Below are 26716 nucleotides of genomic sequence, written 5' to 3'. Positions count from 1 at the left end.
CAGTCCTTTTTCTCGTGTACGAGTAGTACCCTCCACGATGGGAATAGTCGTTTCTCGATTCCAGTCATATCGAGTTATTTGCAGTTTGGGACGGACGGTACGGAATGGCAGGTTAGGATTGCAGAAAACAATGGCACACTCAATTCATATGAAACGTGATCGTTTGACGGAATACAAAGGTGAATGCTATTTTGAACGCCACGCCCTCATGACCCTCGTATTTCGAACCCAGCACCCCATCGCGATTGTGCTCAAACTGCCCAAGCTACCCTTCCATCAGCGAACGAAGCCCTCTCGGAATCCGCCTCGTCTCCTCGATATCAGGGTGACCCTCGTGCCCTCGAATCCAAAGCATACGTCCTACGCCGGTTCACGCCCGCTCGGTGAAGCCGGGCCCGGTCTTGACGTCCTCGATGTGGCTCATCTGCAGCTCGCGCTTCTGGTCCTCCTTGTTCCAGCTCGGGCGGCGCTCGAACGAGGGCTTCCAGCTGTTGGTGCGCTCGATGACGCGGGCGGCCTCGGCAGCGGGGGAAGACGGGTTCTGGGGGTCGGCGTGGGGGGCGTCCTTTTGCGGGGCGACGCTTGCCATGGAGGGTTGGGAGGACATTTTTGTGTTTGTTTTTGTTGGTGAAGGATATTTGATTTTTTTGGATTGAGAGAGTGGTAGGTCGTTTGTTTTGTTTGGCGGTGTTTATAGGATAGGTCTGGATGTGGTTGCGTAGGTTGTCGATGTGTAGATGGATTTTGGGGGATGTTTATACTTCTTGTTTGGAATGAAGTGAAATTAAACCATCAACGGACGGGGGAGGTAGGCGGGAGCTTCCCTTTATCAAACCACCCTCCTCCCAAGCTCTCGCCTTTTCAAGGGTCCAATGCACCTTCAAGCTTTCCCACCCCTCCCTCTTCCCCGCGAACCCCCTCTTTCCTTCTTGCAGCCAGCCACCTCTGATTGTAAGGCAAGGCAAGTGAGACCAACTCAACCGTGACACCCTACCTCACCTTTTCCGCAACGCGCCTCTTGCGAACGGGTCGTAAGGTAGTTAGCGTCCGATGAGGTGTGATTACTAGAAGAATTGGTGGGTTGGACATGGGACGACGATCACACCGGCGCGCGGGGCATAACATCATTTTTCGCCGCTGTGTGTTGTGTGAGGTGCGTTGCCACTGATGATGGTGGTGGTGAGGCGTCCCGGTCCAGGCATTTCCTGTGACATAATCGGAAGCACATGCTTTTTCTTCCCAGCATATTCCATACCTTCTTACCTATCCTACAGCTTCGTATCGGAACGACTTGGTTGATAATGCATATACTTAAGCACCTCACTCCCAGTTCTAGTTAGTATCTTGAGTCCATGCCCGCTGGCAAACAATACCGGCCATGATAGATTGTTTTCACCAGTTAAAGATCCGTGTTACACACTGCTGGAGATGGTGGTATGAGCTGGAACGAAGTAAAAAAGCCAGCTCCGTCATTGTCATTGCCATTGCGGGGTAAAATCGGTCGAGACGTGGAGGGCCTGGGCCAGGCCTCAGCTCCCGGCCCCGGGTTACCTGTTTAGCTCCACTCATCGGCAGGCCGGCGGAGCGGGGGCGGGGGGAAAGGACCTGTGGGACCCACACGAGCTGTTCCGGTGCAACCACACGTCCTCCGACCTCTCGGATGTTGAACACCGTTCTTCCCCGGGAAAATCGTTCCTGGGATGCCATTGACGCGATTTTGAGTTTATTTTGAGAATGCCGGCTCGGACCATGCTGGGAGGTACGAAAGAAAATGACGAGCCAGGCGAAGCTCCAGGCCTGGACGCGGGGGCACGTTCTTTAGGCGGCGGGTAAGGTACCTGTACCTATCAACCTAAGAGCGGACCGTATTTCAAGACCATATTTCCTTGAAAGATTAATTTATAGATCGATCTATACTGACTGAGTTTTAAGGCCATATTCATTTGAAAGATTGATTTACGAATCGATATATGCTGACTGAGTTTCAAGACTATACTTCCTTGAAAGATTGATTGATGGATCGATACATGCTGACTGAGTTTCAAGACCAGATGTTCTTCAAAGCTGTTCTTTGACTTCCAATCACATCTCAGGACCATGTAACCTTCAAAGGCTGTTCGACGCATATTTCCTACGTGCCTCTCGGCCGAGGATTCGCGACTACAGTGGTGACAATGACAGTAACATCGAAGACAGCAGCAATACGGTGACCCCACCAGCAATAGCGAGGACCTCGACATGGGCAACACCGCGGCAACACCTCACCAGAAACACCATACCTCGACCGAACAAGTACGCCTTGGGGAAAAAGAACATGTTATTTACCAGAACCTGATTCAAGCGTGTCGTCGACGTTTTACATTTCCACCATCACCTCGTCAATCCCGTTTTTGTGTTCCCGACCGACCGACCGCCCCCGTCCCATCCCGTCCTTACCAATTGCCATTCCCCGCCCTCCATCCAACGCTCTGAACCACAAGCCCCGCTAAACACATGAATCGGGGAAAAAATTCAACCTAATAATGCACAGCTGCTGCTCGCTCCAAATCGGTTAACCTGGACCGGTGTCGGGAATGCATGTGTCTCATCTAGCGGGTGTTTGTTTTATGGGGGGAATCGATGGGGATAAAAAATACCCGAGGTATAGTAGTGTGAATCGTACAGATAAAAAGGAAAAGAAATACAAATACAACCAACAGGATCCATGAAACGCCTTGCGCTATGCAGCCAGACAAGTTTGCCAAACGGGTGGTTTGTTTAAAGCCAAGGTCATGGACAGTAGGAAGGTGGCGTGAGGGCTGTGCCATGTAGGACGTGTCGTTCATGGCAACAGCTCAGCTTGAGCAAGGTTGCTGGATGCAAGCCAAAAATGCACATGGTATAAAAGCCAGAGTAGGAATCATTCAAGGGGTTCGCGGGCGTTTCCAGTAGTATTGCTAAGCCCGACGCGTTAGTTGGAACGTTCCTCCTCTCGATGTCAACAGATCTCACCTTGTGCTGCTTTCTGCAAGCTCTCAGACTAGGCTTCCGCAGCCCGTCAGTGACGGCGAAGCGGCGCTGTTCATCATCGTCGGCCTCAGGGACGTAGTAGTACTCGCTCTCGAGGGGCTTGCCGGCGGCATCCTTGCCCTGACGTGTAATGATGCCGATGCACGCCGTGTTCTCGAGGAGGCTCCTAAGCTGCTCCTTGGCCAAACCCCTCTTCTCCTCTGTGGGAAGGTTGTTCATGATGGTCGACAACGGGTTGGACGACAGACGGGAGAAGGCGAGCTGGTTGACGACGTGGTTACGCACGGCGGAGTTCTCGTAAGGAGGCTGCCTCACTTCCTCTTCCTCCTCCTCCTTGACCTCGGGCGACTTGGGGGGCGCGGAGACTGGGCTGGAGGGGTTTGAGTTGTCGCGGACCGGCGACAGCCGCGAGTGCTTGGAGGAAGGATACTTTGGCGCAGAAGACAGCACAGAGGCCAGACGGTTGGAGATGTCAGCTCCGAAAGGCCCAAACGAGTGAACAATGGGATCATTTTCTTCATCAGGATAGTTCTCGTCCTCGGGCTCGCTAAGGTCGGACGAGAAAGAGTTAGTGGCCTCGGTCGCGAAGCTCTGGCCAACATTGACACCCGAGTCAGTAAGCTTGGGAAGCTCCGGCTCCTCTGCGCTGGAGTCCTCGTAGATGTGAACCTCGCCATCATCAGTGGGCAGAAGAGCTTGCAGGCGCTGAGAGCTGGTCATATGAGCTGGGGTCGGGGAATCCGGGGACTCGATGCGGGAAGTGCGGCGCAGAGGGCTGGACTGGAGAAGGTTGGCGGCGGCGGCGGCGGCACGGCCATTGGGCCGGGGCGGGGAGTCGTCCCACTGGGACTCGGGGCTCGCGAGGCGGTCGCGGTGGTCCCGCTTCGGCCATTGAATCATGACGCGTGCGTCGTGGACGTCGAGCATGATTTCGGTGCCTTCCGTCTCAGAGGTGAAGGAATCGCCCTTGAGAAGCTCCCAAGTGCGGCCCTGGCAGTGCAGCTTCAGTCCGTTCCAGCCATTGCACTGAATCTCGATCTTGTTCGGCTCCAAGGCGGACGGAGCAGGCACGAAACGGGCCTTGATGTGCACGCGAGATATGAGACGGTTGGCGGAGAGCTGGTAGTGTGAAGAATTGCTGGATCGGCCCATGAGCAGGGTCTCGCCGTTCTCGTTAAGTTCAATGGAGGGGACGGAACCTAGGGGCGTGCGTTCGGAGGCGGCAGACAGAGCCCGCGAGGCGGCGGAGCGGTGGTGGACACGGGGTGGGGAAGACGAGAGGATGCCGGTGCTCGAAGTCGGAATGGGCGTGGGATACTTGAGGTATGCGTTGTTTCCTCCGACGGAACCGGGACGAGCTTGACGCTTGGAAGGTCGAGGAAAACCCGGGGAGGAAGAGAGAGGTTCGAAGGCCGGGAGGAGGCTCGGAGCAGGACGCTTGGTGCCGGCCATGGGAAGCGTGGGCTCCGGGTTCTTGGATTGAGGCGACGAGTCCATCATTGCGGCGACGACAACATGCCCAGCCAGAAAGAATGACTACCCCGAGTGTTGTTGGTCTTGTTCCTTATTCTCGTCCTTGTAGATGATTTTTTTTCTCTCCAGTATCCTTCCACCGCGTTGGGGACGTTCGCGTTTTTGGTAGGCGCGGTGTCGGTGCTCCAATATCAGGCGTGGATTTTGGCGTAGAGTGGAATCGCGTGTAAGTGGTTTCGCGGGGAGGACACGGCCGGTAGGCGGAGGTGAGGGTGAGAGAGGTGATAATGGATATACAGGACGAAGGGTGAAAAGGGAAAGGACTGTGCTCTTGGAGATATTTTCACCAAGGTATAAAATCTGAGTGCAAAAAAACCGTCAAAGTGGTTGCAGGTCTGGTGGAAGGAGGCCCAGAAGTGTGTGCGTGGTGCGTGAGGCGGGCAGGAAAGCTGGTCGGACGGGGACGAGACCTTTTTGATGGCCCCCCCTTCTTACCTGGCAGGTGCGGTGCTGGCGTTAGTACCGGTTGTGGGAGGAGCGAACCTGAGCGTGTTCTTGCGCGTTGGCGTTGATCGCGTCCCCCGCGTCCTGCCCTGCTTGTGCTGTGCAAGTTGTGCTCATGGTGGAGCTTCGCTCGCTGTCGGGATGGCGGTTACAGTGGATTTAGCGCACCCGGGATCTCCATGCAAGCGCTAGAAGATGAAGCTCGGTCGACTGTCAGGGCTGACGCGGGCCGCTATCTGAGCTTTAACGGCTCTAAATTGTGCTTCCCGTCCGCTGTAGACGGGAGCTGGTGTCACCATCACGAAGACACGGCTATCTGCTGCTTTCTTCTCTTTTTTTCTTTCTTGTCAAGTTCAATATTCTCACTCAATTAGACCGCCTTTTCTTACCAGCCATCTCTTCTTCAAAAACTTCGCAGTCTGTGACCTCACAATGGACACAAATGCCCCTCATCCACGTCGAGTCCTGCTCCGTTCCAGCCTCCCGAATCGCGTCTCCACCAAAAAGACAAAGAGGGAAAAAAAAAAAAAAAAGGTACGACTCACGTCAACTTCCGATGCGCGTCTGCCGTCTCTCACCAGCTGTGGTCAGCATCCATCCTTCCTCTTACGGGGCAAGTCCCAACGGCGCAGAACGCTGAAGAACGCAATTTTAGCGCCGAGAACCGCTGCTCAACCCGTTTTCCCTTATTCCCTCCAATGGCTCTTCTTAACCCTGGCAAGCCAAAGCCTGGCCGGAGAAGCGTGTCTCTGCAGAGTGGCTTCCAATAATACATGCCATGTTCGGATACATAGCCCGTACATTACCAGCGCGTCCCTCTGTGTAAGTTAGAACATTGGATGCATTCCCACATGCCCTCTTGCCTGATATTTCACTTCCATCCATCCCTGTGGCTGTGGCTCCCTTCGCTTCCAGTATCTGCGCCGATGCTCCTCTTGTTGGCTACATGGATCGTACGAATCTCGACAACCCATTGGTTCCCGTTTCCTCACCTGCTTCCTGTTTCTGCCACGAGCATGTGCTGCCTGTCCGTCTTTGTGAGACCTTGTCCCGCCCAGAGACCGGGTTGCAGAAACACGAGCCATAAAGTGCTCCAGTGCCATACATAAAAAAAAGAGTTGCACCAAAAGTGAAGGGGTTGAAACGAGGCATCGCGGGAACGTGTTGGTTCGCGTAAAGTGGTCTCAACCCACGAACCCTGTTCTGGTCCATATCCACTGGCCCGGCCATGATATAACACTCGCCCGCCTTTTCTTGAACCACAATCATCCCTCTTCCTCTTATCTGCTAGCTAATTGTCTTGTTTTGCAGCAGCAACAAGTCGAACACAAGATTACTGTGGTCCTGTGCGCGACGACGAGCTGACAGGTGGCTTTGGGGAAATGAAGTGTCAGGAACGCCAGACGGCCGAGCCTGAGCCCGCCTCCCGAACCGTCAGTCATGGCCGCGTCCACCCCGCATCGCTAACGCAAGTCGCGCTCCTGCTCACACGACCCGCTGAGCCTTTGACAGGTTTTTTTAAATGATCCCGGCGTTCCCAATTGGATTGACACCGGTCCCACTGCTCTCGTTTGGGTTGGCACGCATCAGGCTTGTCGTTGCCCGTTTTCAGAGTGTGAGACAGAGATCCCATGTATCAAGACCCAGTTGACGGTTGACCGGTTGGGTGAGGGAGCAGCATTCAGCACACGCCCACAAACGTTTAGGAACGTTATTTGATCTTTCCTATAGTTTTGGGGAGAATCAAATGCCGAATGCGCTTCTCAGCTGTTCAGTCATGAGTTGAGGTGTCAGCTTGAATGTGCACTTGGCTCGCAGACGCGATGCCGAAAGCCAATTAACGCGTCAATACATAGCCAACCCGCAGGTAGACGACGCGCTGCGAAATTCAACCTCCACAACTATTTACAACTGAAAATAACTCCCAATAACGTTCCCCGTCCTCATGTATCCCAATTGCCCCTCAGCCAACTCTTTAACACCCCTCACATAGATGTTGGCGGTTGACGTCTTCACCGAGTCGTCACCTCGGTGAGTAAGGACAAGATCTTATCAGTTACCATCAAATCTTATCGATAAGCTAGTTCTTATCGATTGCAAGATGGACCGTGCAGATCGGCTCCGGCGGTCTGCATTCGCCGATAAGTCATGATCCCTGCCCAAAAATTTTTGGACAACCGCCAGAAAACTCCCCACCATATCTGCTGGTGAAGATATCCTGCATCCCATCCTCCCAGCCAGAACAAACAGACGTTCCACCACAACATCTGTAGTCATGGCCCCCTCAAAGACCGTCGCCGTCGCATCGAAAGATGTCGCGCCCACAATTGACCCCGAGCAGGTGAGAAACCCCCGTTCAATTCGCCATGACCTTCCAATCGCTAATCGCAGAAAAAACTACCAGACCCTGAAGGCGTCCAAGGCTCTCCTCGCCCACATCAAGAAGGCCGCCGCCGCAAAGGCCGAGTCCTCCGGCAAGAAGAACCTCCTCGCCGACCCCGAAGACGAGGCCGAGATCGCCCGCTCGCCCATCTGGCTCACCCTCACCACGAAGCGCCACATCGCCGACACCAACCGCCTCAAGCCCGGCAAGATCGCCCTCCCGCACCCGCTCAACACGGACGACGAGTCCACGATATGCCTCATCACCGCCGACCCCCAGCGCGCCTACAAGGACGTCATCGCCTCCGACGACTTCCCCGAGGCCCTCCGCGCCCGCATCACCCGCGTCGTCGACCTCGGCAAGCTCAAGTCCAAGTGGAAGCAGTACGAGGCCCAGCGCAAGCTCTACGCCGAGCACGACGTCTTCCTCGCCGACGACCGCATCGTCAACCGCCTCCCCAAGGCCCTCGGCAAGACCTTCTACAAGACCACCGCCAAGCGTCCCATCCCCGTCGTCCTCTCCCCCAAGCCCGCCCGCGTCGACGGCAAGCGCCAGAAGCAGCAGGAAGGCAGCGGCGCCGCCTCCAAGGTCGGCTCCCCGCAGGACATCGCCGCCGAGATCGAAAAGGCCGTCGGCTCCGCCCTCGTCAGCCTCACCCCCTCGACCAACACGGCCATCCGGATAGGCTACGCCGGCTTCACGGCCGCGCAGGTGGCCGAGAACGTCGAGGCCGTCGTCAAGGCGCTCGTCGAGAAGTGGGTGCCGCAGAAGTGGGCCAACGTCAAGAGCATCTACATCAAGGGCCAGGAGACGGCCGCGCTGCCCATCTGGCTGACGGACGAGCTCTGGCTCGAGGAGAAGGACATCGTCGCCGACAACAGCGAGGAGGCCAAGGCCATCAAGGAGAAGGCCAACGTCGGCAAGAAGCGCAAGTCGATCGAGGCCGCCGCCGAGGAGGAGCAGGACGAGGAGGAGAGCAAGCCCACGACCAAGAAGGCCAAGAAGGCCGCGCAAAAGGCGCTGCCCGAGAGCAACGACGACAAGCTCGACAAGAAGATCGCGGCGGAGCGCAAGGAGAAGCTGAAGAAGCAGAAGGCCAAGGCCAAGGCTGCCGTGGACAACTAGACTTTGCGAATCACGCGAAGAAGACATCCATAAAAAAGGAGGGGAAAGGGGAGGGGGATTCCTGCGGGATTATACCATGCATGGTTCGAGGCGTATGGCGTTGGTTCAGATCAAAAATAACCAGAGAACTCTTGTGTCAGGGATTTATCAATCAGACCTAGTGTACAATTTGCCCTATTACCTACGCGCGCGCGCCGTTTTTTCTTCTCTCTTTTCCTATTCATGGTACTGTATTCCAATTCTTCACAACTCCTCAGAGGCGAACGACGTCTTCTCGGAGGCGAAGCGCTTCTTGAAGGGACCGAAGAACTCGGAAATGGTCTTGTTCAGGTTCTTCTCGGTCAGCTGCATGTGGTCACCGGGGATCTGGCGGAAGCGGAGTCCTCCCTTGCGGTCGAGCTCCCTGAGACCGATCCAGTCCTCCTTGTAGATCTGGCGGGCGCGCAGCGGCAGGCTCTCCGTGCCGTTGACCTGTCTCGTTAGCATCATTGACCTAAGGATTCACATCATATGAGTAGGTCCTTACCTCCTCAAACCAGGCAGTCTCCTTGGGAATCACGGTGGTGTCGTCCTCGAACATGACCATGACGAAGTTGGACAGACTGGCCAGATTCTTCTTGTACTCGACGTTCTTCAGCTCGCGCTCGTTGTTGATGTCGGCGAGGAAGTTGGACGACTCGATGTACTTCTCGTACTGGTCGGGGGCCGGGTCGCGGTAGTACTGGGCGGGGACGAGGCGGTTCTGGACGAAGGAGGACCAGGTGTTGAAGCGCAGCAGGGCCATGGCGCCCTTGCACAGGAAGTCGGTGGCGCCGCAGGCCTTGAACTCGACGATGCCGTTGTGCTGGCTGCCGTAGGTGACGAGGCTGCGGACGGGGGGCTTGTTGCAGCGCTCGACGTAGCCGCGGAGGAACTGGCCGCCCTGGCTGAAGCCGATGGCGTCGACGGCCGGGGCGGTGGAGAGGATGGGGTGTTCGGCGAGGTCGGCGCAGACCTGCTCGAGCTGGGAGGTGACGTTGCCGAAGAAGGTCGCGGAGCGGTCGGCGTTGGCGTCGGCGCCGATCTTGACGTTGTAGACGAAGGTGCCCGGGTTGATGGCCTCGGCCAGCTCGCCGACCTGCTTGATGCCGTCGCCGTCGTAGGAGTCGCCGAGGCCGTGCCAGATGATGAGGGGGATCGGGTGGTCGTCGTTGGCGTCGTCGGCGAGGGGCCTCTGGACGGCGGCGGAGTATGCGACGGCCGCTAGGGAGCCGGCCGTGAGCAGCCTGGAGATGGAAAGAGACTTCATGTTTGGTCGTGATGGATGTTTTGATTGTCTGTTCTGAGGATTACCAGTGCTAGACTAAGGTAAGAAAACCAACGTTGTGTTGGAAAGGTGACAATGGGGAGATTCTCTGGAGGGAGATCCTGTGAAGCCGACGGGAATGTCTGCCTGTGGCAACTGGCAAGGGACGCTGACGACACTACCTGCCCAGCTTTGGGCGAGCTTGGTTATCGGTCTGGGCTACTAGGTACCACTGAAGCTTCTCATTGGCCACGGACAGCGCCAACTGCGTTGAAGACGCTCCGAGAGGCCGACCGCCCTGGGTCCTGCAGGAGATGGTCCGTGCAAAGCTGAGATTACTAAAAACGAGTTAGCGTCCCAGAGCTCCAACCGCATCATCCTCTGCCTCCCTAAGCTTGGAGATCTTCCACCGTCATTGACCTCAAGCCATCGTCCGTCAAAAGTCTCGTCCCGAATCCTGCGGGCGTGGCGCACCTTCAAGCGCCGGTCTACTGCAGGGCTACGAACTCCCGGACGGAGGGTTTTCACGACGAGAAAGAAGAAGCGCGCATCCCAAAGCTCGACAAGGGCCAGGCGGGTAGATCCCACGTTGCCCTGCCGTCTGAAACGCTTCTCAGGGCACATCCTCCAAGATGCTCCCCTGTTTCAAACGCGGCTGACGACTGCTGCCCGCCGAGGATTGCATGACGAAGAAGAAAACGGCAGCGGGCTGTGTTTGTGCTGTTGAATTGCCCATACCTCACATGGCTGAGCAACGACACAGAGCTCCTCTGACGCTGATCGCCCGATCTTGGCGGGGATGGGCTTGGCTCGGACAGCGCGTGTTCGGTCGATTGTCACGGATCCTGACGACCGTGGCAGCGGTTCGCCCATAAGTATGGACGAAGCGCCGCTGAATCGGCATTCTTGAAACACCACATTTCGCCCATAGAAGTCTCTTATTCTCTCTTTTCTGCAAAGTCGCTGAAGAGTCCGAACAGTCGTTTTGCACCGTCCGCGTTCTTCGTCCCTGCAGTCGTTTCCTCCCAACTTATTTCCACGTTCTTGTTCCTGCAGCCCGACAGTTAAAATGCAGTTCTCAAAGGTTCTCTACGTCCTCTTCCCGGTCGCCGTCATTGCGGCTCCGCTGCAGACTTTCAACGTCCCGACGATGGACCCCAACACGGTCGCCCCCGAGGTTCCGGTCATCGACCGTCGTGCTCCTCAGGTCGAGGACACTTGCCAGGAATAGAGGAGGGGTTTGGAGGATGGCACCGGGCAACGGATTCGATACCGGTCATTGGTTGTCGGAGGACTGCGTTGTAAAAGGCGGTTTCCACGATGTCGTTATTGTTGCCGGTGCCGGATCCAGCTCGTCAACATTTTAGGTATGTCAGTACGACTTTTTCTTCCCTCTGCCCAGGTTCTCAGCATGATGACTTGCATCCACTCAACAATGTTTCAAGACGGGATTGAGTCTTTACAATGAAACTATGCAACACTCTGATGTATCCCTAAACACTTGTTTGTCCTTGGGGTCCAGATTAAGCACGATGCTAACTTCCGCTACAGGTATCTAGTTGACTAGACGACAAACCACAGCCTATGGGAAACAGCATCATGGCAGAGGAGGACCCGCATCTCGCGAGAACACAGCTCAACTGTAGCTGAAGTGAATCCTCGCCGAGCCTTGTCCCCACGAGGCCGCGAGGCACCTCCCTCTCTTTGGGTCTCTTTAGCGAGGGGTTGGATAAGGGGAGAGCAATGGATGGCATTTGAAAAACCTTTGTACCTACTTCTTGGAGTCGCCAGGGAAAATAAAACACGCACAAAATACCTTCACCTCGACCTTGTTGCTTTTGTTTGCTCCTCGCAGTGTTCCATCACCAGCTGGTCTCTTCTGGACTTGGCTATCAACTGGTGAGTTCCGAGAGGACTTCTTCGCTTCCTGCTTCTTCGACTTCCTGCTACGACCCTCTTCGCGATCGCCTTCGCGGCCGTTCGATTGCTTCGCTCGATCACGCCCGGCTTCTCGCGCTACCGACTCCTTGTCCAGCTTGATCTCGCTCTGATACGATGGCGGTAAGTTGTTTCGAAAGGCGGACGTTGGTCTCCTGAAAATCTCCTATGTTTTTGCCTCGGTTTGTTGTTGCCGCTGTCGTCGTCGTCGTCGCCGTCGTCAAAAGGGGGTTTCCCATCGACGCATCGCGATGGCTTCATTTTTGGCCGACGACGACAGCACGGATTTTTCCCAACCCCTATACACCCCTGAATCCGGCTTGCCGGTAGCGACTCGGCCGATTTCTTTCCTCTTTTCGTTTTCTCTAAGAAATCATTTTCGTCGGGAATTTTCTTCTACGACTCCATGTTGTCGCCATCACCAAGCAGCACATGACCACCTGCTTGGGGTCACAATCTGGAAGACGGGCTTCATAACATTGCTACAGTATACGGCATAGTTAATGTCATTGCTATTCATCACTCATTGCTGTCCCCTCCCTCTGGTCTTCACTCCCTGATTATTCGTGATTGCTAACGCCATGTGTTCAGGCGCCCGGAATCATTCCCGCGGGAATGATGAATTTCAATGGCTATTTAGCCCGCACCGACATCCTAGAGGTCTCCAATGCCACCAAGACCATCGACTTGGAGGCGGGGAACCACCCCCGGCCCGTCCGAATCATCGGCCGGGAGGACCGAGACACAGTCCCGCCCCGTCTCCGACTCCGAATGGTCCCCCACCCTGACCATTCGCAGTGGTCCGTGCAGACCAGAACTGTTGTCTGGCACGCGGCAACCTCTGGCGGACCTCCACCATTTGCGCATTCGGCAGCTCCTCTGGCCAAGTTCTACCAAAAAGCTCTGGAGATTTGGGGTCATCGTGTCACCGATAGAACTTTGAAGCAGCTCGCTTTTGTTGGTGAACACGCGATAGCCGACTTACCTCTCGAAGGTAACGAGGTCTTCTTTGACGACTATACCTGGTTCTCGGACCTCTACCGTCCTCGTGCATATTCCACGTCGACCAACGGTGACGCTCTTACCCACGACGAACTCAACGACGAGCCCGGCGACAACGAGCAACCCGCTCCTGCTACTCGCGATCTCATTAGACAGCTTCACATCGACAACGAGCAGGACCCTCCTACCGACATCGAGCGCAACAGCGAGAGCGAGTCCGAGGAAGAGAAGGAAGAGGAGGAGAGCACTACATTTGTCGGCGAGGGCACGGAGGCGCACCGCGACGACAAGAACGGAAGCGATCGCGACGACGAGGGCAAGCCTGACCCGGGTAACCCCTTTGGTGGCAACAACAAGCCTCGCTACCAGGACACCCAGTACGACGAGGACAATTGCGACTTCGGTGCCGGATACAGCACGGCCGACGAGGGCGACAACAACCAAGATACCCGTCACGACGGTGCTGGTGACAACAAGACCTTCCAAGGAAATCGTCACGGCGACGACTCCTCCGACGATTCCAAGACTCTGGTCGATTCTGCTTACGGCAGCGGCAGCAGCGGCAGCAGCGACAGCTCCGACGATCCCTTCTACCTCGAGCGCCGCTACGCATTCATCCTCATGGCTCCCTCCGGCCCCAAGGCCCAGCAGGCTACGGCCTCGGGCAATGCCACCACGAACAACTCCACGCCCGCGCCTGCGGCTGCGGCTGAGTCCAAGATCCCCAAGGGACCTCACCCGGGCCACATGCAGGTGTCGTGCCAGTACACCAGCGAACAGCGCCTGAGACGCATGCTCCGCGACAACAAGAGCGATCCAGCTAGGGAGGATAGCTACCGTCTGCAGGGCGTCCAGCTGCTCGATAACGTTCGCACCGTTCTCCATGTGTATGTTCTGCGAGATGTCCGCTTGTGCACAGGATCATGGCTAACATTCCTCCAGCCCGGTTAAGACGTTTGACACTGCTTGTGTCTACTACCACTGGTTCCGTCTGTCGTTCCGAGATGCGGAGTACAACTACCAGGACGCTGCTATGGCGTGCCTCTTCCTCGCCTGCAAGGTCGAGGACACTATCAAGAAGTCAAAGGAGCTCTTGTGTGCCGCGTACAACATTAAGAATCCGGACCATCCCACGACTCAAGATGATAAGGTACGTTGTTACGCTTCCTCACGACGTTAGAGGCTTGAAACTGACACGATCCAGATGTTCGAGCAGCCGTCCAAGATTGTCATCGGTCTGGAGCGCTTGATCCTCGAGACCATCGGTTTTGACTTCCGTTGCCGCTACCCCCAGGGCATCCTGCAGAAAGTCACCAAGAAGACCATGGGCGCGGACGCCAAGGAGGTGTTCGTCACAGCCTTTGATATGAGCATTGACCTGTACAAAACCTTTGCGCCCATCAAGCAGCCGACCTTCGCCCTGGCCCTCGGTGTCCTTGAGCTCACCGCCCGCCTCCTCGGCACCGGCGTCGACAAGGTCGAGAAGATCGACCTCGCCGAGTACCACACCACGCGCCAGAGCGTCGTCGAGACCATGCTCGACCTCCTTGACCTCTACACCCAGCACGGCAAGTCCACCAAGCTCGGCAACCGTTTCGACCTCAACAAGTTCATCGAAGTCAAGATCGTCATTAACAGTGAGGTCGACAACGACCCCAAGCTCGTGCGCTACGCCCACTGGTGCAACAACTGCGACGGCGGCGAGGAGGAGAACCTCTCCAACGGGGTCTCGGTCCTCAAGAACATCAGCTTCTTTGGTAGCAACTCCGCTAAGCGCAACGGTCGCAGCCAGGACGGCACCATGCGCTTCGTCTTCGACCCGGAGCAGGCCCGCCGCGAGCGCCGCGAGGTCGAGCCCTACTTCAAGGACGAGTACGAGGACTACGAGGTCGAGGTCGAGGTCCCCGTCGAGCCGGAGCGCCAGCAGAACAACCACGCCCACCGCGAGAACAAGCGTCACGACGCCGGAGGAGGCTGGGGCGGCGGCGGCGGCGGAGGTCGTCGTCACCACGATCGTCGCAAGGGTCGCGGATACTACTGAGACTGCATTGCTCTCTGTCTCTGTTCCCGCGTTTTTCTTGATTTCTATTACTTCAACATGACCGGCTCCGACTCTCTGCTACTGCTACTGCCCCGCCCCTTCGGTTTGGCTATGGCTTTTCGGTATGTATATACCTACGGAAAGGAAAGGAAAGGACATGGGGATGGATTTTTCTTTGAGGGTTTCCCTGGCGTTGGACGGAAAAGATACCCCGTGGGACAAAACTGGAATGTTTTCGGGAAGAAACTTGCTCTTTTTGGCGGTCGGCAGAGACCCACCGCCCGTACATTTGTCTGGATTACAAAAGAATCGCATCGCTTGTGTAAGTAGAACAACACGTCACTATTTTGAGATCAGCCTCTCGCTTTCGTCTTGCGTGTATCCAGTCTGGGTAATCCATAAAATGCCAGCAGCCTTCGGGAGTTGGCTGATTAGAGCCTCCTCATTTCTAGTCGATGTCTGGCGTTTGAGGCCCAGAGCCTCACAATTGAAGGGTCTGGGCCTCTGGTGACAACCCATACCCAGCACTTGGTGGCCTCAAATCATGCATGGGCTGATGCAGGGGGGGACAAATTCGCCCAAGCTGGGCAATGATAGGGCATTTAGCGCTTACCTTCCCCCTCCACGTTCTCGACATTGCGGGGAGAATCATACGTGAGGCTCATAGTGGCCTCTGTAATCAGCCGCACGAAGGCCGACAACCTCCAGTAAGTAGCTTCCACGTCGTGCTTTGAGGGTATAGCGGTGTGGCCTCTGAAAATGAACACGCGATCCGGGCTGAGATTGATAGTTCTTATTGGCTATTTTCCTGTACGATGGCATCTTGGCTCTCATGGGTTTTGGAATTAGTGGCTGCCTTCTGGCTGCCTCTTGCGACCTTTTCATCCATTTCCAGTTCATCATGGTTTAATGGGTCTTCTGGGAAGTTGTATAAAGTGGCACGGAAATCGCCCTCTTCCTGTCCTTTCTGGCAACAGACTCATTGATCATCGCTCATTGACGAACATAAATTATAGATATGGCTTCAGTTGTCGTACGTTGGATCTTTTTAGTACTCTTTGTGATATTGTTGCGGATAACTGCCCGATCATGGCTGACAGTTTGAGACCAGTTGCAGGCAAACACCTTTCGAGGCCGAGCCATCTTGATCACCCACTCTCGCCGAGTCTGAAGTATGTTGGCCCTTGAGACCCTTTCATTCAGACCCCGTTCTAAAGGTGTATATCTTGCCAGAAACTACGATGCTATCTTGAGACAATCGACCTCTCCCCGGCAAGTGGGAGCAGACAACGACTTCTATCCTCCCAACGCTGCACAACACTCGAGTTCCAAGAAGAGCTGGAACGGTTTCGGCATTGGATGTTTTGGTGAATCCAGTAGTGCCGCTCATCAGGATGCACAATGGCATCTTGGCTCAGTTTACCGTCAGGGCATCTGGCAACCTAATGCTGCCTCGCTGAGAGCATCCCTGGAACCCTCCACGGATCGCAGCCACAACGCTCTGTTTTCAGAAGGCCTTTATCCCGTTCAAAATGCGCTCGAGGATTATAGCACCTTTTTGCACGGTGCCAGCGAGGTCAGTGACGATGATAGGCCTTTACTTGCTGATGATCTGACCCCGTTGTGTTAGACTCACAACGCTCGCGACAGCTCAGTGAATGGCACTCAACACGGCCATAACATCGACGCGTTATCTGACGAGACATTTTGGCAGAGAGCTCCCTTGACAGAGCATGAGAGTTTCATCAGTGGCTCTCTTCAGCAACCCTCGCAACCTATGTCAATGCTGGACCAGTTCAGCTTGCTTTTGCCGTCCAATTTCTGCGCTGAAGATATCGGTCACCAGCCTGTACTTGATCCCACAGATCCATGGTTGACTGGCTTGGTGTCTGCTACACTTCAACCCCTTCCGAAGTCTTTGGGTGGCAACAATGCACCGCAAAGTTTCATCGATGGCAATCCAGGAGAACTTGGGAGTCCCCTCCGGCCTCTTCAACCCAATCGGATGTCAGATGAGCACAAGATCGGTAGCACAGGCCGCACCAGAACACGTCGAGTTCCAGCAAAATCCAAGCGTCTCAGAGCCAGTCGGTTGGTGACCTCGGATATTCACACCTGCCCGGTTTGCCAAAAGTTCGCCGGCGAAGTCGATCGCTTGATGTTTGTATTGCCCGTGAATTATTCATGTGCAAAAGCTGACTCGAAAAAAGGGAACATTTGCGCTGCCACCGACGACCCCACGGCTGCACCTCGGCGGGCTGCGATCGCCGTTTCAGCACGCGCAGAGATCTTGAGCGACATCAGAGATCAGTCCACGAGAAGTTTACTCTTACTTGTGACATCTGCTCAGCCGAGTTCAAGGGTAGCCGTGGCGATAACTTGTCGAGGCATATCAAGAACAGCCACCCTGAAGAGGCCGTTGCGCTGCTGGCTCAAGTGCCGTCTCCTGGGAGCTTGTCTTCGTCAACTTGTGATGGATTTGATTTCACACTTTGAGAAAATCACGCGACATAAATGATCAGCAGATACTTACAACATTTGAAGGTAAAGTTCTGCTGTCGTCGACTACTTAAAGATCCACTCGTACTCACAAGTCCTCCAAGATTACACTCCAAGTCAAAAGTCCAAGGTCAAACGTAGCGATGGTCTTTCTGGGAATTTAGTCTTCAAAGGAATGGCTCAGCCAAGATATACATAGTCTAGGATGCACAATCCTCATATCTTTTTGCGACAATTCTAGCACTTGTAGAGAACCTCGATTCTGAATTCGACTGCAAAACATCACCCTGAAGTTGTGTCATACCGGACATATCCGCGAGACCATTCCATGTCGTCGCCTGGTCGAACTTTCATCATTACACACTTTGAGCACTCGCTATACAATACCATTTGAGACGATAACGTAGTCTACTGCCCAATACACAAGCCCACTTCCACCTCTCAGAGAAGACCTATATAAGACTCAACAACTACCCTCTTGAGAATTGGCCACACTCTTTCCGCAACTTGTCACTTTTGTGAGCAGAGAAGGATCTCACTCTTTCTACCATAGCGGCAAAGGATGTAAACGGGCTACTGTCTGACGGGAAAATTGTGGCATACTACCCTTTGCCTCGAAATCAATGAAGAGCCGCGTGGGTAAGCAGCCTGTCCCTGAGACTCTCCGATCCGTTGAGGCCCCGTTTGCCCAGCCGAGGCGCCCGTTTGCCTCGCCGTGGCGGTGTGAGCTCACCTCATCAACGCCTCTGCACCAATGGAGGGTGTGATGAGTTAGAATGCTTGCAACTTCTCTTGGCGTGGCCTCAACGGTACACATTATCGGCCATCAGTCTTGCTCCCACGCGCCCTATTCGTCGTTCATTCCGTGAGTGGTCCTCCGACGAGCCGAGCGGGGAAGCTTTTCTCTTACCACCAATATTAGCTTTGATTTAGGCTGCCGCGCAAAGTAATGATTTGTGAAATACTGAGGCCCTGAGGCTCTACTGGCTTGATTATAAGAACTAGCCAAAACCCAGTTGCTTCGATTTACGATTTCTTTCTTCATCAGACTTCCGAGAAGGGAAAAGTTCGAACTACAGAGCTGGAAAGAAAGGAAGTGTATTGAGGTCGGTCGATTCCCACGATGAATGAGTTGACAAAAAACTTCGGTCTAACTTCGAAGGGTAGATACCATGCGCTACCAAGCCAACTGCTGCAAATAGGTCTTTGGGCCGGTACTCGGTGTGTCTTGCCGACTTCTTTTTATAAATGATGTATTTAAAGTGATACATGGTGAAATTTGTGATCTGACTTGAAGATTACTTGGTCAGTGTTCTTATTCCGATCCAACCGCAGACGATTGCGGTCGCAGACCGTGCCAGCCAGTTTCTGCCGCATCCAGGAGCAAGTCAGACCAACCGAAATCGAATTCCCTTGACCCATAATTCATATTCTTGGGCCGACGATACATCTCAGACCCCGTGGCATGCCAGCCTCATTCCTGACGGTCCTTCACTAGGGGCTACTTTCGCGCCGAACCCTTCGACCGTGCGTGGCTTGAAAGCACGCAAAATCCACAGCCGACCAGCTCCAGCTTCAGCGGCATTGACTTATGTGCAAATAACTTTTCTACACAGCATTTCACTGCCTGGGATCAGTCAGAGAATAGAAAACTCTGGTCTGCTCTATATCATGATGGGTCTACGATTCCAACCTCCCAATCCCCAGGCTCTGTTGGCGTGCAGCAAGTTACGCCGTTGGACGAGCTTGAAAGGAACAAAGCAGCTCCACTGGACGATGCGACATGCACTATCGACCCAGTTTCCTTGATCGGTTTCGATAATGATACCAATGACGGAGTGGAACTTTCTCCCCTCTACCTCTCCGGCTCTAGGTCAGCAGAAGGTGGCTTCACACTGGAACCCACGCAAAGCCAGACAGCTTCATGTATCAGCAGCCCTGCCTCCATCTCCGGTATCCATGTTTGTCCTGTCTGCAACAACTTCAAAGGAGAGGTCAGAAGCCTGAGGTTCGTCACATACACAGAATATGCCGAAATTTCGGGTTAATTGATGGTCACTCAACAGGGAACACATGCGATGTCACGAGCGGCAGCACAAATGCTCTTCAGCGGGTCGCAGTCGACGATTCAGTACTCTCAGAGATCTGGAGCGTCGTCGCAAGTCGGTTCACCCAAAAGCAGTTCTAAAATGCTGCATCTGCTCTGCCATTATGAAGGGCAGTCGCCGCGACAATTTGCGAAGGCATATCAAGTCTTATCACCCCTCCGCTCCATTGGCGGACACGATTGGCTTGTATTTGTCGCTGCCATGATATATTCTACGAGTGGAAATGGGAAATCAAATCATAGGGAGGAAGTTGGTACGTTAACAAACTGGTTGGAACGATTCTCGGCTCACAAATCTGCAGCAGTGACTCGGTTTCCTTGGGGGAAATGTCAACGTCTATGGGGGATTTCTTCATGCGGATCTGATGATTGATGGGAAAGAAATATCTCCGGGCTCAAGGGTTGTTTCATGGTGTGCTTGGTGTTGCTTCCGAGCATTGTTCAGCATTCAGGTCCTTGCGTTAGGCTCAATAGCAATCCATGTTCTTCGCCAATGCAAGTTCTCACCACTCACATGGTGTATCGTTTTCCTCATCTACGGCACAAAAGCATGATGTGACCCTGACTATCTATCTTGGGAAACTCTTCCAATTTGGGTGATGGAGTTCAGTCAGCGTAGTCTTACTCTTGCGCGGCCCCTTTGGAAGGAATCATACTTCCGCCTATACGACTTGCCTACATACACGAGGAATATCCTCACCGCTCCAATTACAGCAGACCACAACTGAGAAACGAGGCACGCCTGTATCTATGGAAACATTACTAAATGCAGCATTAAAGCTAGTGGTGAGTTCAAGTACGTGACCTCGCGTTAATATAAAGCCAGCTTCGGAAACCCGACTTACTTGAATGCTTCTGAGCATGATGCCACCAGCAATTCCTTGCCAGAAGACAGTTTGCCGCAGCTCATTTCAACAGCATGTTCGCTGCTAAGATCATTTCTTTTGCAACGCTGGCTCTTGCCAGTCCCATGATGTCGCCTCGGGATGGAAATCTTCACGCTCGCGATGGCAATATCAAGCTCTGCAAGGATTCAAACTTCAGAAATTGCCAAGAGTTCTTCTTCAGCTCTTATGTCTGCAGTCAGTCTTCTTGATTTCATATTAACATCTGCAGCCGTATCGAATGGTATTTCATCTGCCGATGCTGATCTTCTCTGTTTGTTCTTAGCTGCTGTACCGCCAGACTGGAACGACGTTGTCAGCTCGATCGACACACAAAAACATCAGTGTTTCGTCTATAAGTACATCTTCTTGCACTTCTACTTTAAGATGGATGTCTAAATAACATTGCGCTTTACTAGAGACGCGGCGTGCTCTGGGAAGGTTTACAGCCTTTGGGGTCAGTACCCTGTGGTAGACGCCGACTTCAATGATGTGCTGAGCTCTTACTACTGCTGGGCCTGAGTCGAAATCATTCTTACGCGAGAAAAATGAGATTTTCTCTTATCTAATCATGCGTCGTTATGATTACAGCTCCAATCTTCTGTATCGTTGTGGGCTTATGGAGTTTCAACCGTATACGTGCTATTTATATTTGGAATTTATTGCCATAACTGCATAATGAAACGTATTCCCAATATGAAGTCTTTTTCTTAAAAAACATTATGTTTTGCGGCATAGCAGTCTCAGAAAATGGACACCCCTCCTCATCTATCGTATTCTAGCAAGATGTGGCTTCAACCATCTCATGTCGCCTGGAGCGCCAGTTCATCTTCGGAAGTGGATGCTGCACTTGTCATTTTTATGTTTCCCACGACTTTCACCAGTCTCGGTATAGCTAATTTGAGTCCCAGATCTGTCGTCATTATAATCAGATTGCAAGAACTTAAGAACTACCGCCAGCAAGTAGTTGAAGGCCCTCAATTCACACTTGACTATCCTCTTAGTAGGAACGCCGCCAGCAGTGCAGCTGAGCATCATAATATACTTTTAGTAAGTTCAGACTATTGTTCTTCTAACGCAGATAAGTATAAATACATAATAGGCCTGTTATTTCCTGTTGAGTTGAACATATTCCACCTTTATGCACGCACACTGCTTGTTGCTAATCCTCTGCTTGGCTTCCTTGTTCAACATGTTCGCTCATGCAAAATTCTGGGATACACATACTTCTATGGAAATCATGGCATTAAAAGTGTTCGGCATATGCGTCTATGAACATAACTTGTATTTTGGGACTTGAGACCTATGGGGGCTCCGCCGCTTGCGGCACGGTACTCATGTCCCAACGCTTCAACGTGCAAAATATCTGATACAGCGGTTAGAGTGAGCCATTTCCTCTGAATCGTGAACTAATGATATCCTTGGTCCATACGTACATGTTAAAGATCGCCAAGCTTACTGGCAAACCCTGCCAACGCCACCGACATCGCCACGAGTGGCCTGGCAGGTCGAGCCAGCGCAGCATCCGCGGTCGCCAGGGCCACCACAGTTGGCTTCTCACTAATTAGTCTCAACCGGAAAACTAAAGGCCAAGGATTGAAGATAAGAGACTAACCGCCCTTCGCAGCGCAGTTATTCTGCCTTTGGACCAGGCCGACATCGACGGATGCCGCAGATGCGACGGCAGTCAGGGTAAGCAAAAACGCGAGAGTAACCTTCATATTGCAAAAGGTTTTGCGATTAAATAAAGATCAGAAGATGAGATGGAGATTACAGGTAGGTGAGATGGAGGTCAGTTCGTCTGGTTCTTCGGACGAAGCAAAGGGGCCTATATAAATGTCCCCAGCTCGCTTTCGCATCGTCATATCCCCCGCTGAGTCGCCTGGGTCCTTGTTTGGACTTGGTTCCCAGCACCTCGTTGACACACGTCGCCGAGAATACCAAGCCGTCGGTTGGGTTTTCACACACACACACACACACACACACACACACTGCATTACTCAAGTCGATATGTTTGATGTAACCCTCGTCGAGGTTTTACATGTCAGCAAGGCGCATGAAATAGCCATAATTCCAGACCAAGGGAAACAACCGAATCGTTAACCCAGACGATAGGTCAACTGTCTCCCTAATGAACTGAAACCGTGCGGGGGAATTCAGTCGCCAGCAAAACCCCACGAGTTTCGCCTAGTTGCCGTTGTGTCTTTCAAAGCCGCCGTGACCCGGGGCATTCTTGATGTCATTCTTCCGTTTAGGCGTCGCCGACGTTCATCTGATCCGCTCATGGCGAACGCATTGCGTGCACGTTGCTCGTTGTCAAAGACGCCAGTTGGGTTTTGAGAACCAATGTGATCAATCCGATCGACATGAGATCGTCTGGAAAGTTCCACAGGATAAGCTTATTGAATAACTGGATTACAGTTATCTAGCAACGCCCGCGATTAGACAGATACCTGTCATAATTTGAGGACTCAAAAGGATATGAAAACCCGCGCAGGATACACGGTTCGATGATTCCCAGCATTCCCTGGTTGACGTGGACCTGATTTGCCAAAGCTGAACTAGTCTGAGCCTGAGTTGTAGTCAACTAACGAAGATTTTGAGGGCGATTCTGCTTCGTTTGCAGTTCCCCAACTCCACACAAGAATCCGTACGCAATGACCCATATAATCCAATTATCATGATTCTTTCATTCATTATGGTCTATTGAGAGGGGTATTTTCTCTCGAGGCTTCCTTATTCCCATCATCAGGTAGAGTCTGAATGGCTTGAAAACAGTAGCTGTGGGACGAACAGCTGGGCGCAATTACACATGAAGAAGAGAATGTAGTACTGCTACCAGCAGCTCCGGCTTGCCGAGAACGTCGAGAGCTCCAATTGCTAGATCACTCGACAAGTCGGCGTCCTTGGCCAAAGGCTCCTCAAGCTCCTCAAGCTCCTCAATGTGCCTGACCCAGTCCTCCAGCATCTTGCTCATCCGGACATCAACCTAGCTCTTCCTAGCCGCAACGATTTATCCGCACCCGTTAGCACCATCCGTGCCCGAAGGTACCTGCAATAGAGCTCCTCAAAGTCCTCAAGGAAGTAAGCGACCTCCCATGTAAACGGTGATGAGATTGGCCTTGATAATAGGTAACTGAAGGTACTGCCAGAGGATCAAGACCATATGAATGTATTTATACGCGTTCTCAGCGTCGCGGAAGATCGTCTGCGGGCAGCATTTCGGCGTCCTGCTGGCAGCCGAGTCGTGGAGTTTCCTGCTTGACATTAGCTTTGGCGGCTTTTGCGCATCAATGTCATCGCCCTCCTCTCTCTCTGTGTCACGCACCTTAGCTTTTATTGTACTTGAAACTTGACATGACGGAGGGTCGTCACCGCCAGCGGCCTGAACTGGACGGATGGCAAGGTGGTTGCAAGTGCATCCAGATTCATCCTCGGTCTCTTGTTGCCGCTTCACACTTCTAGGCGAACGATGCATTGCCTCGACAAGCCGCGAGGGAAATGTTTTTCTAGGTTTAATTGGGACAGGTGAATGCCAAATAACGAGACTTGACAGATCAGGCAACTTCGGCTTTCTTCCCGGGTAGGCCAACTTGTCCAAAAAGGCGTTGTGTATACAAGCCGAATACACACGGATATGGTCGTCATGACCTGGGAGACAAACCATGAAAACGGATACCTGGAAATGAAGTAAGAAGTCTGAGATTGGTCTCTCTTGAGAGAGAATCTTACTTTGTAGGAGAACCCTGCTTCAGCATCACGCTTGTCTGAATTAGAACTGGTCTTGGCCATTCGATTCTGTTGAGCTTGTGCTTGCGCAATCATTACGGCGGCGATGTAGGGGTCGTGTTCGCAGCCAATAAAATGGAAGAGTCTTCTCCTGAGTCTGTCGAAGCGAGGGATTTGAATCATGTCCCTGTAATGGACATATGCGACAGATAGCGGACAGTCTGTATCCGAAGACACTGGGGAAAGGAAGGTGTCGCATGGAAGATGGAAGTCGTACCGTCCGTAACGGAACGCAAGAGGTTGGCTGCAATGTTAGCAAATGGCTTGGGTATACCAAACCGGAATGTACGCTTTTACTCACGAAAGCTTCCTGAATGAGTAGAAGCTGAAGAGCGACTTAATAAATGGAGTCTTTACATAGCCCGGGCTGAGATCTATCTTCTTGGCCCACGACGTGGCGATCTCTGGAGATGGAGATCGAGTTGTAATCCGCGGCGGTCGCGATGATTTAGGCATCTCAAGCCAGCTGCAGCGGAGGAGTTCGAGGTGACGAGCAGTCCATGCAAGCGGTTGAACCAGGAGCTTTTGTCTCGGGTGCCGGCGGAGTATCTCGTCGATCGAGAGAGATGGAAGATCTTCGGGAACTTTGCCTTGTATCCCATCTGTTTGTATGGCCATTGCGATTTGTAGTTGATGAAGGTGTCGCAGATCTGTCGTTTGCAATGAATGAAGACAAAAGCCTAGACGCGGGTCGCGCGGGGTTTGGCCACAGTACTTAAAAAAAGGTACCTTATCTTAGGTACTTATCTTAGGTAAGCAGAGTCTTGCATCCCAAGTTGGGGAGAAAACAAAGAAACCCTACTTGTTGGTTTGAGGGCTGAGCCTATCTTTCACTCGTTGGGTATAGATGTTGGGTATAGATGTGTACTCGTTGGGTAAGTATGGTGAGCTGTCAACCCAAGAGAACAAGGATGGCTGCATTGTATTGCGCGGCATATTTCTTTTGTTTGCTGAGCCCAGCTTCCAATTCAGTTGGGTGCATGCTGAGATTAAAGGTTTCCCATGCACTAGAATTTAGATTTGGTTTTAAATTACTTAGTTGGTTGTCAATGTCTCAAGCTCAATGTTTCACAGTTTGCCCCTGGAGACATACCACTAATCACAGCAGTCCGCAGATGCGGCGCCTTTGAGATATCTATGCATCTATAGCTGAGTATTGATTATAAGTCGACTGGGCCATTGGAAGGTATGTTGTCAGGGTCATCCACTAAAACCTCCATCTCCACCCTGATCTTCCACCCGATCCCAGTCTCTTGCAGAATCTTTGCGATCTGGTAGTGTACCTTGAAGAACTCCGGATCGGGAAGCGGAAACCCGTCATCTGAGGAAACCAGCGTCATGATTTCCTGACGGCCCTGTGGAGGTGTGACACCGAGACCCCATTGTGACAAGTTCTCGATCCGATACCGGTTGGTCTGGCGAGTGAACTGTGGTGAGCATTTGAAAGAAAACTAGCACGAAAAATATGAAGTTGACTTGCCTGACCAGCAATGGGATGGAAAACTTGTAAATACTCCTTGTAGTCGGTCTGGGTGCAGTCATTAAACGTGACGAGATTTTGGTGTTGATTGAGTTGCCAGGGCCTGTCTTGCCCCTCAAACCCGGGAAGTACCGATAAAAGGCGATGCATACTACACCCACGGCGTCTCTCTCACTGGTGTTGTTGTAAAAATATCCAAGTGCCAGCGGCAATGTATGCGTAAGGCGAGTAGGCCGGGCAGAAGCTCCATCAGGCGGCACGACACCGCGCTTCAGGACGCAGTGGCGATCAAAGAAGTGACTGAATACGCAATGCAACCCGTCTCGTCTCAGACACTCCACTTGGAGCTTTTGTTATTGGCGGCTGGTTGATGTCTGAAACTCAGTCAACAATCCGGTCGCGGCATAGTAGTCAGGCGATGGAGATGCATCATGTGGCAGGCCGGATCCGACTTCCAAGCTTCACTAGTGGTCGAGAGGCTCATATTAACGTACGGACCCGGACTACGAATGGGACCTTCACAAACTGGGCTTCAGGATGGTACCGATGAGGTACTCTGTGAATGACCGGAGCTTCGGCCCATCCATCCCAATGGTATTGATGTCGGTCATCAGCGCTATCCTTAGCTCCTTGGAAAGTATTCGCCGAAAAGATCCGAGTAACTGGCAAGTTTTGGTCGGACGATGACGATGAAGTTGAGCTATAGAAATCCATGATCTCGTCGGTGAGGTCATATAGATCTGCGTAAACTGCTGGATCTACCAAGGCAGATAAGAGTTCACTTTCATCTGATTGCTGCTGGGTGAGAGGATGAGCGACGACGCTGCTAAGCGCATCCGACAAACGTACGGTGTCCATGTTTGCGTTAATTGAAATGCACTAATGTCTGCATCACTCGAAATTTTGGACTTGCTACCTACTGCCTGGGCCGTACATTTACCTAAACTCAGCTATTCAAACAGATCAAACAGCAGGAGCTATCCAGGTTGCTTTTTATCTCTGCTACTGGTGTTGTCGTTATAACTGCTGTCATCTTTGTTACTGTTTTCCCTCCCTAGCTGAGACGTATTGGGTCGGAATACTATCAATATATTTGCTTATGCAGCTAGCAGCAAGTATTCAATATAACTTATAATTATAGCTTAACTGTGACTCTTATGAGTCTATAGCCTCACCAAATTAGAAGGAGCTGACCTG

General features: G+C 52.9%; 5 protein-coding genes across 5 annotated transcripts; 2 read left to right on the top strand and 3 right to left on the bottom strand.

Moving 5' to 3' along the window:
* Nucleotides 1–370: 370 nt before the first annotated feature.
* On the bottom strand, nt 371–607 carry CkaCkLH20_07897 (uncharacterized protein; the record flags this gene model as incomplete). The annotated part of the gene is made up of 1 exon (XM_038890613.1): nt 371–607. The coding sequence occupies one exon, from the start codon at nt 605–607 to the stop codon at nt 371–373; it is 237 nt and encodes a 78-aa protein (XP_038744221.1).
* A 2296-nt stretch (nt 608–2903) lies between these two features.
* CkaCkLH20_07896 (transcription factor Tos4) lies at nt 2904–4509 on the bottom strand (the record flags this gene model as incomplete). Its single annotated transcript, XM_038890612.1, has 2 exons — nt 2904–2936; nt 2992–4509. 2 exons carry the CDS (start codon nt 4507–4509, stop codon nt 2904–2906), a joined length of 1551 nt encoding a protein of 516 aa, XP_038744220.1.
* A 2752-nt stretch (nt 4510–7261) lies between these two features.
* Nucleotides 7262–8494, top strand: CkaCkLH20_07895 (uncharacterized protein; the record flags this gene model as incomplete). Its single annotated transcript, XM_038890611.1, has 2 exons — nt 7262–7327; nt 7391–8494. 2 exons carry the CDS (start codon nt 7262–7264, stop codon nt 8492–8494), a joined length of 1170 nt encoding a protein of 389 aa, XP_038744219.1.
* A 243-nt stretch (nt 8495–8737) lies between these two features.
* Nucleotides 8738–9782, bottom strand: CkaCkLH20_07894 (palmitoyl-protein thioesterase precursor; the record flags this gene model as incomplete). The annotated part of the gene is made up of 2 exons (XM_038890610.1): nt 8738–8965; nt 9021–9782. The coding sequence occupies 2 exons, from the start codon at nt 9780–9782 to the stop codon at nt 8738–8740; spliced, it is 990 nt and encodes a 329-aa protein (XP_038744218.1).
* Nucleotides 9783–10848: 1066 nt separating this feature from the next.
* Nucleotides 10849–14760, top strand: CkaCkLH20_07893 (C-type cyclin; the record flags this gene model as incomplete). The annotated part of the gene is made up of 4 exons (XM_038890609.1): nt 10849–10986; nt 12309–13606; nt 13662–13869; nt 13924–14760. The coding sequence occupies 4 exons, from the start codon at nt 10849–10851 to the stop codon at nt 14758–14760; spliced, it is 2481 nt and encodes an 826-aa protein (XP_038744217.1).
* Nucleotides 14761–26716: the final 11956 nt, after the last annotated feature.

This window comes from Colletotrichum karsti, assembly GCF_011947395.1.
Source record: "Colletotrichum karsti strain CkLH20 chromosome Unknown Scaffold25, whole genome shotgun sequence".
NCBI lineage: Eukaryota > Fungi > Ascomycota > Sordariomycetes > Glomerellales > Glomerellaceae > Colletotrichum > Colletotrichum karsti.
Note: the sequence above shows the minus strand (reverse complement) of the source record. Positions and strands in the feature narration are given on the sequence as shown.